Here is a 9773-nt window from a genome sequence, read left to right as displayed (position 1 = left end):
TCTGTCGATGGACATTTAGGTTGCTTCTATGTCTTGGCTATTGTAAACAGTGCTGCGATGAACATTGGGGTGCATGTATCCTTTTGAACCATGTTTTTCTCCAGATATATGCCCAGGAGTGGGATTGCTGGATCATAGGGTAGCTCTATTTTTAGTTTTTTAAGGAACCTCTCTACTGTTCTCCATAGTGGTTGTACCAATTTACATTCCTACCACCCTCTCCAGCATTTATTGTTTGTGGATTTTTTGATGATAGCCATTTTGACTGGTGTGAGATGATATCTCATTGTAGTTTTGATTTGTATTTCTCTAATAATCAGCGATGTTGAACATCTTTTCATGATCCTCTTGGCCATCTGTATGTCTTCTTTGGAGAAATGTCTATTTAGGTCTTCTGCCCATTTTTTGATTGGGTTTTTTGTTTTGATGATATTAAGCTGCGTGCGTTGTTTGTAAATTTTGGAGATTAATCCCTTCTTGGTCAAAAGCAGCCATTATATCATATTAACGATTGGCCCCTGAAAAGGAAAAATGGAAAAAAATCTGGTTGTACCTTTCACTCAGATAATCTGTGGTGCTCTCAAGAGAGATACTAGCTAGAACCAAGTGATTTCAAATGCATATAATTAATTTCTGCAAGAAACTACTCATAATGATATAGACAAATGGGTTACTATCTTAAATCAGCATTAGTGGGGAAACCATTTTTAAAAACCCAACTCATTAAAACAGCATCAAAAAGAATAAAATATTTAGGAATAAACTTTATCAAGGAGGCAACAGACTATTATGTATTCTTGGCACCCTTGCTGAAGATCAATTGACTGTAAATGTATGGGTTTATTGCTAAACTATCTATTCTCTTCCTTTCATCTATATACCTGTTTTTATGCCAGTACCATACTGTTTTGATGACTGTATATTTTTAATATATTTTGAAATCAGAAAATTGTAATGCCTCCAGCTTTGTGTTTGCTCAAGATTGCTTTGGTTATTTGGGGTCTTTTGTGGCTTCATAGGAATTTTAGGATTGATTTTTCTATTTCTATAAAGAATGTCATTGAGATATTGATAAGGCTGGCATTGAATCTGTAGATCACTTTGGGCCATATGGATATTTTAACAATATTAATTCTTTCCATCCATGAACATAGGATACCTTTCCATTTATCTGTGTTCTTTTTTTTTTTAAAAATATGGTGACTTTATTTCCATCTTCTTACAGTCCCCAGTATCACATCTGGTAAGAATCTTCATATCTATAACACAAAAATGTCTCAAGAAAGCATGTTACAAGACAGTATATATAAGCAACAGTTTGGCAGAATTCTAGTTCATATCCCCCCCCCAAATTTTTTAATTCAAAAATAACAATTAACTTTATTTAACATATGTTATACTTACTACTTAAAATACCATGCTCTAGTTAAATAATTAATCAACAACACTGTATACAAATAAAATATTACACAAAATATATTTAAGAAAATGTTTTGGTATTTGATCTGAACAATAAATAAAAACACAGGCACTTCTACACTGAAACAGGAAAGCAGTCACTACTCAGGATAATAATTTTGTATAAGCAACACGTAATCATGTGGCAAGAACAGAATTCTGCAGTTTTAAACTGAAAAACCACTGATAAAAAGGTCTGCAACTTCAATCTTTTCACTTAAAGTTCAAAAGTTACATACGCTTTCCTGGTCCACAATGAAAAATCATAAACACAATATGGTTACCAGGGTCAATTCAATCTTCAGTTTGAAGATTATGGAATCATACTCATTATTTTCAAATACTAAAAAAGAGAGAACTATCACGATACCACCCAGCAAATGAAATACAAGATAGTTAAGCTTCCTCCTTATTATGACCAAAAGACCATAACAAGATAAACTGGATGAATGTCACACGGTGATTCTCATTTTGCAAAACTGATTAGATTAACCCAAGGAAATGTTGGGGCAGCAGGAAATTTCAACAGAAGTTAACTTTTCCAGACTATTTAAAAAAATTCATCCAAATTTCATGAAAATAAATGTAATTCCATTTCACAAAAAGCATTGAGTCATATATAACAGTGTCTTTGTAGCCAGTAGGTTTATGAATACCTAAATTGCAGATAATTCACTCATTATAATGGGAAATAGGATTACCATCATATGAGGGCAAAACAAAAATAACTTAACACGATCAGATTCCAGAAACATGATTTCAGATGACAAGGGGGACAAGTTAGAAAATAATGACCACTAGCCAGCAGGATGGGTCAGAACCATTCGTCCTGTCATATCCTACATAAAAATTAGGATCTTTTGCTTTCCCTCTTCAGAAAGTACTACACTGAAAGGTTTAGAGGCCCTCATATGGATACTACTCATAAAGGCAGTTTTGATGGTTTTACATAGAAATTACCTCTAATGTGAGAGAACACAACATGGGAACTATTCGAGATACATCTTTCTATGCAAAATTTAGTTTTGTACATAATTTAGCAACTTAAATGAGCATTTTGCAACCGAGACCAAATATCAATCATCTCTTGAGGTTTTCTACTATGTACCAACATCAAACCTACATAGGAACAAATGTTATTCCTGTTTTTCTCTTCTATATCAAATGTCCTGAAGCCTTTGTGTTTCTCTGGAACGAGGCCAAGTTTCTGAAGGCACATTCCAGTATAAACGTCATCGATGGGGTAGAGAAGGACCTGGTCAGTTACATTGTATAGCCTCAGGGCCAGGTGGCCGGAGTACAGGAATCCACCTCCCCCTGCATAAGGTGGGTAGACGCCAGTGTAAACAACTTCCGGGATGTAGTACTTGAGTTTCTTATCCCGATGAGGTCCAGCATTGTGAATCACATCACCTATAAACAAATCTTTGGCTTTGTTCTTGGATAAGCTATTCAAGTAATTCAGGATGTGATGGGTGTTCACAAAAACATCATCATCACCCTTGAACACGAACTCAGCATTTGGGCAGGAAGTGCTCACCCACCTGAGAAAGAGTACTTCTTTCAGAGATAAGTTGAAGAAGGTGTCTCTGTAGTTCCACATAAGAATGTCTTGGTGTTTCTCACTCTCAAATTTCAGCATATCTGAAAGGTCAGGATGGTTGTCCTCTGGGGAGGTCTGGCCCAGTAAGAAGACTCGCACCACTGTTTGGTTCCCCATATTGGTTTCTTTGCCCCAAGATTCCCGAATTGCTTGCCTTCTGTCGAAATGTGAAGTAAGGGACTTAATCGCCAGCAATAAGAAGGGCTTCTTTGCACACTTATCAGGTTGATCTATAAGCAGTGAATAATTTCGACATCTCAAATACAACAGAAAGTCTTTAAATCTGTCTGGCAAACTGTCGAAACCTGAAACTACTGATGTGACCCTCAGGTCAGGTTCACAATAATTCAGATGGCTTATGTTGGAAAATCCGTATGCTTCCCCTGTCTGGTTGGCTAACATGTTCAAAATGGGATTGTACTTCCTGTTCAGCTTTTCTTGTTCCCTGTTCCAATATGCCTTGGGAGGGTCAGATATCTTCCAGAACTTGTCTTTGGGTATTATTACTTCCCCTTTTCCATTTTTTTCTTGGCTACTGCTTTTGGAGACTTCCACAATCAAATAAATGAAGACATTTACCATCATCAGGATTCCCAACAACTTTATTCTTCGACGTCCAACACTCATTTCTCATATCTTGTCCGGGAGCAGCTCCTGCTCAGCGGGGCGGGGGCGGGAGATCGCGGCTGCATCCACGTCCCGGCCGCTCCGCGCGGCTCAGCCCGGCGACCGCCGCCGCTCTCGCTCCATGCGTTGCGCCCGCGATGGGCGGCCGGGTGGTGTCCGCGGCAGGACGGCTCCGCCTCGGCTTGGCCCCGGCTCGGCTCAGCTCCGGCACTTGTTGCCGCCTCAGCCGCTGCCTATCTGTGTTCTTTAATTTCCTTCATCAATGTTTTATAATTTTCAGTGGACAAGTCTTTCACCTCTTTGGTTAAGTTTACTCCTAAGTATTTTTTGTTTCTATTGTAAATGGGATTGTTCTCTTAATTTCCTTTCAGATACTTTGTAATTTGTATATAGAAATACCACTGGTTTTTGTTGATTATGTTGATTTTGCATCCTGCAACTTTAATGAATTTGTTTATTAGTGCTATCAGTTTTGTTGTTGTTGAGTCTTTAGGGTTTTCTACCCGTATGGTCATATACAAGTAGAGATAATTTTACTCCTTTCCGATTTGGATAAACTTTACTTCTTTTTCTAGTTTGATTGCTCTGGCTAGAACTTCCAGTACTATGTTGAATAGAAGTGGTGAAGATGGTCATTCTTGTTTGTACGGGATCTTTGAAGAAAAGCTTTCAGTTTTCCTCCATTGTCTATGATGTTAGCTGTGGGCTTTTCATATATAGTCTTTATTGCAATGAAGTAAGTTTCTTCTATATGCATTATGTTGAGATTTTTAAAATCATGAATGGATGTTTAACTTTTTCAAATGCTTTTCTGCATTTATTGAGATGGTTCTATAGTTTTTAACTTTCATTCTGTTAACATGATGTATCACACTGATTGATTTGGATATGTTGAACTATCTTTGCATCCCAGGAATAAATCGCACTAGTCATGGTATATAATCCTTTGAATGTGTTGTTGATGTTGGCTTGCTAGTATTTTATTGAGGATCTTTGCATCTATGTCCATCAGGGATATTGGCATGTTATTTTCTTTTCTTGTGGTGTCTTTGTCTGGCCTTGGTATCAGGGTGATGCTAGTCTCATAGGTTAGTTTGAAAGTGTTCCCTCATCTTCTGTTTTTTGAAAGAGTCTAAGAAGGATTGGTGATAATTCTTTGAATGTTCAGTAGAATTCACATGTGAAGCCATCTACACCTGGGCTTTTCTTTGTTTGGAGGTTTTGATTACTGATTCATTCTCCTTATTTGTTATTGGTCTGTTCAGGCCTGCGATTTCTTCTCGATTCAGTTTTGTTGTGCTGCATGTTTCTAGGAATTTATTAATTTTTTCTAGGTTATGCAAGTTGTTGGTGTATAATAGTTCATAATAGACCCCTAAGATTCTTTTTTGTTTCTAAGGTATCTACTGTAATATCTCCTCTTTCATTTATGATTTTATTTATCTGAGTCTTTTCTCTTTTTTCTTAGTCAAGCCCAGGGTTTGTTGATTTTATCTTTTGAGAAAACAACTGAGTATTGTTGATTTTTTGTTTGTTTTTCTATTCTCGATTTGATTTATTTTTGCTCTAACCTTTATTATTTCCTTCCTTCTTCTAACATTGGGCTTTGTTCTTTTTTCTAGTTCGTTAGGTATAAAGTTAGGATGAGTTCTTTGAGATCTTTTATCTTTTTGATGCAAGCGTTTGTTGCTATAAACTTCTCTCAGTACCACTCTTGGTGCATTTCATGATTTGGTATGCTGTATTTTTGTTTTTTTTGGTCCTGAGATAAGTTAAAACTTACTTTTTGATTTCCTCTTTCAATCAATGGTTATTTAAGATGGTTAAATTTTGTTTTAATGTATTTGTAAATTTTCCCATTTTTTCTTATTGTTATTGATTTCTAGTTTCAATCCATTGTGGTTGAAGGAAACTTGGAATGATTTTAGTCTTAAGTTTGTTAAGACTTGTTTTGCAACTTAAACTGTGATCTATCCCAGAGAATGTTCCATGTGTGCTTGAGAAGGATATGTATTCTTCTGCTGTTGGGTGGAAAGTTCTTTATATGTCTGTTAGGTCCATTTGGTATATAGTGTTGTTCCTTTATGCTATTTTCTTATTAATTTTCTGACTGGATGGTCTATCCATTATAGAGTGAGATATTGAAGTCTCCTAATATTTATAGATACATTTTGGCTTATGGTTACCATGGAGTTTGCACTGAACATTTCATAGTTTTAGCAGTTTATTTAAGCTGAAAACAACTTACCTTCAATCACTTGCAGAAACTTTATATTTACCCACCCTTTCACTTTATGTAATTGATGGCAGATTTTACTTTTTTCCTATGTTTTTCCATTACAAGTTTCTGTGGTTATAGTTATTCTTATAATTTTTGTCTTCTAATTTGTATACTATTATTAAAAGTGATTTATGTGCTACCATTATTCTATGACAATATTCTGTTTGTCTTTGCCTTTAGCAGTGAGATTTATACTTTCGTAGCTTTTGTGTTGTTTAGCATTTTTTTCATTTCTACTTGAAGAAATTTTTTTAACACTTCTTGTAAAGCAGGTCTAGCGGTGATGAATTCCCTCACTTTTTGATTGGGAAAGTCTTTACCTATCCTTCCTTCTTAAAGGACAGTTTTTCTAGGTAAAAACTGGCTGGCAGGTTTTTTCTTTAACTACTTTGAATGTATCACTACACTGTTTCCTGGTCTGCAAAGTTTCTGCTGAGAAAACTTCCTGATGGGTTTCCTTGTGTATTACAAGTTGCTTTCAAAATTCTCTTTGCCTTTTTTAAAAAAAATAAAGTCATTTTTATTCATATTAAATTCAAGTAAATATACCTTTAAAATTTAAAAAAAAAACCTTTCTTTAACGGAGGGTAAGCTCAATTAAAAGAGATCGTAATAGAGGCCAGATTTGCGATTATGAACATGGGAATCTATCCAGGGCAGGAAATGGGGAGAGAAAGGGCAGAGTGGAGAACAAATGCCAAACACAGTCCTCCCCCCCAAAAAAGCTATGCAAAGTCTTTAAAATAAATCACTGTGAAGATAAAACATTTCTATAAGCTATAGTCACCTAATCTTATATACCACTGTTCTCCATTTCTACTTTATACCTACACTTCATTAGGTCATGCATTGTATGGAATTATTTTTTTTTAACTGACAATAGCAGAAAAAGCTTCCGCCTCCACACACTCTCTCCTCTCTCTAGTTTTGAAGGCTCTGTGCAATTTATTTTGAAATGACAAAGAAGACTTTGAAGATACATATATTACTCCTGATATAACTGTGCAACATAGTAGATGCTAGCCATTGTGGCTAGTTAAATTTATATTTAAATAAATTAAAATAAAATAAAATGTTCTCCCTCAGTCACACTAGCCATAAATCAAGCACTCAATAGCTGCACATGGTTAGTGACTATCACAATGGACAGTGCAGTTATTAAGAGTTTCCATCACTGAAGAAAACTCTCTTGGACAGCACTGTTCCAGGTTATGAGAGTTTTAATTTGCCTTACTTTAACCAACTAAATTATTGCCATTCCATGTGGGAAATAATTGAGAAATTACTAAGAAAATGAGATATATAAACCTGTCGGGGAGGAAGAGATTTTCCTCTACCCTCCTACATTCTTCTGGCTGGTCTAAGAATTATGTTGACATGAGACACATGAACAGGAGAAAATTGAACAAAATTTTAATAACATATATACATGGGAGAGACCCAGGAAAACTGAGTAACTTGCCAAAATGGCCAAAATACTCATTTTAAGTACCACCTTCAGCTAAAGAGAAAAGAGGATATTGGAGGTAGTGGTTTGGGATTTCAAGTGGAAGGAAGACAATACACATGGAGGTGAAAAAGCAAATGAGTGGTAAACAAATGTTTGCTGGGCCAGGCAGAGACTATGGGGCACAGAAAGGAACAGACTTTGCCGGGTTCCACCCTATCTACACACCTAGTTCATACTACAATTATCTATCGTGATACTTCCCTTCCTGGAACAGGTTCTATATCTACATTCTTTTAGGCAGCTAAGGGGAAGGTCACATTTTTTTTTCCTGAGTCTTTTGGGCCTTGATTGTTTTCAGCTTGAAATAATGTGCATTATGGCTTTCTCAGTGTATATGCACAGTAGTGGGATTGCTGCGTCATATGGTAGTTCTATTTTTAGTTTTTTAAGGAACCTCTGTACTGTCCTCCGTAATGGCTGTATCGATTTACATTCCCACCAACAGTGCAAGAGGGTTCCCTTTTCTCCACACCCTCTCCAGCATTTATTGTTTGTAGATTTTTTTGATGATGGCCATTCTGACCGGTGTGAGGTGATACCTCATTGTAGTTTTGATTTGCATTTTTCTAATGATTAGTGATGTTGAACATCCTTTCATGTGTTTGTTGGCAATCTGTATGTAGTCTTTGGAGAAATGTCTATTTAGGTCTTCTGCCTATTTTTGGATTGGGTTGTTTGTTGTTTTGATATTGAGCTGCATGAGCTGCTTGTAAATTTTGGAGATTAATCCTTTGTCAGTTGCTTCATTTGCAAATATTTTCTCCCATTCTGAGGGTTGGATTTTCGTCTTGTTTATGTTTTCCTTTGCTGTGCAAAAGCTTTGAAGTTTCATTAGGTCCCATTTGTTTATTTTTATTTCCATTTCTCTAGGAGGTGGGTCAAAAAGGACCTTGCTGTGATTTATGTCATAGAGTGTTCTGCCTATGTGTTCCTGTAAGACTTTTATAGTGTCTGGCCTTACATTTAGGTCTTTAATCCATTTTGAGTTTATTTTTATGTATGGTGCAAGGGAGTGTTCTAATTTCATTCTTTTACATGTAGCTGTCCAGTTTTCCCAGCACCACTTATTGAAGAGGCTGTCTTTTCTCCATTGTATATTCTCGCCTCCTTTGACAAATATAAGGTGACCATATGTGCATGGGTTTATCTCTGGGCTTTGCACCCTGTTCCATTGATCTATATTACTGTTTTTGTGCCAGTACCATACTGTCTTGATTACTGTAGCTTTGTAATATAGTCTGAAGTCTGGGACCCTGATTCCTCCAGCTCCGTTTTTCTTTCTCAAGATTGGTTTGGCTATTCGGGGTCTTTTGTGTTTCCATACAAATTGTGAAATTTTTTGTTCTAGTTCTGTGAAAAATGCGATTGGTATTTTGATAGGGATTGCATTGAATCTGTAGATTGTTTTGGGTAGTAGAGTCATTTTCACAATGTTGATTCTTCCAATCCAAGAACATGGTATATCTCTCCATCTGTTTGTATCATCTTTAATTTGTTTCATCAGTCTCTTATAGTTTTTTGCATACAGGTCTTTTGTCTCCTTAGGTATATTTATTCCTAGGTATATGATTCTTTTTATTTCAGTGGTAAATGGGAGTGTTTCCTTAATTTCTCTTTCTGGTTTTTCATCATAAATGTATAGGAATGCAAGAGATTTGTATGCATTAATTTTGTATCCTGCTACTTTACCAAATTCATTGATTAGCTCTAGTATTTTTCTGGTAGCATCTTTAGGATTCTCTATGTATAGTATCATGTCATTTGCAAACAGTAACAGCTTTAATTCTTCTCTTCCGGTTTGGATTCCTTTTATTTATTTTTTAAAAATTTATTTATTTATTTATTTATTTATGGCTGTGTTTGGTCTTCGTTTCTGTGTGAGGGCTTTCTCTAGTTGTGGCAAGCGGGGGTCACTCTTCATCGCGGTACGTGGGCCTCTCACTAACGCGGCCTCTCTTGTTGCGGAGCACAGGCTCCGGACGCGCAGGCTCAGTAATTGTGGCTCACGGGTCCAGCTGCTCCACGGCATGTGGGATCTTCCCAGACCAGGGCTCGAACCCGTGTCCCCAGCATCGGCAGGCAGACTCTGAACCACTGCGCCACCAGGGAAGCCCCCTTTTATTTATTTTTATTCTCTGATTACTGTGGCTAAAACTTCCAAAACTATGTTGAATAATAGTGATAAGAGTGGGCAACCTTGTCTTTTTCCTGATCTTAGAGGAAATGGTTTCAGTTTTTCACCACTGAGAATGATGTTGGCTGTGGGTTTGTCATATATGGCCTTTATTATGTTG

General features: G+C 36.5%; 1 protein-coding gene across 1 annotated transcript; it reads right to left on the bottom strand.

Moving 5' to 3' along the window:
- Positions 1 to 1356: 1356 nt before the first annotated feature.
- Positions 1357 to 3910, bottom strand: LOC309962252 (N-acetyllactosaminide beta-1,3-N-acetylglucosaminyltransferase 2). Its single transcript, XM_082839927.1, has one exon. It carries the CDS (start codon positions 3686 to 3688, stop codon positions 2495 to 2497), a length of 1194 nt encoding a protein of 397 aa, XP_082696053.1. The 5' UTR covers positions 3689 to 3910; the 3' UTR covers positions 1357 to 2494.
- Positions 3911 to 9773: the final 5863 nt, after the last annotated feature.

The sequence above is a fragment of the Leucopleurus acutus genome (assembly GCF_964270905.1).
Source record: "Leucopleurus acutus genome assembly, chromosome: 5".
NCBI classification, from domain to species: Eukaryota; Metazoa; Chordata; class Mammalia; order Artiodactyla; family Delphinidae; genus Leucopleurus; species Leucopleurus acutus.
Note: the sequence above shows the minus strand (reverse complement) of the source record. Positions and strands in the feature narration are given on the sequence as shown.

Coding starts and splice junctions, on each gene's coding strand:
- LOC309962252 (XM_082839927.1), bottom strand. CDS start 3,688: ATGAGTGTTGGACGTCGAAGAATAAAGTTGTTGGGAATCCTGATGATG.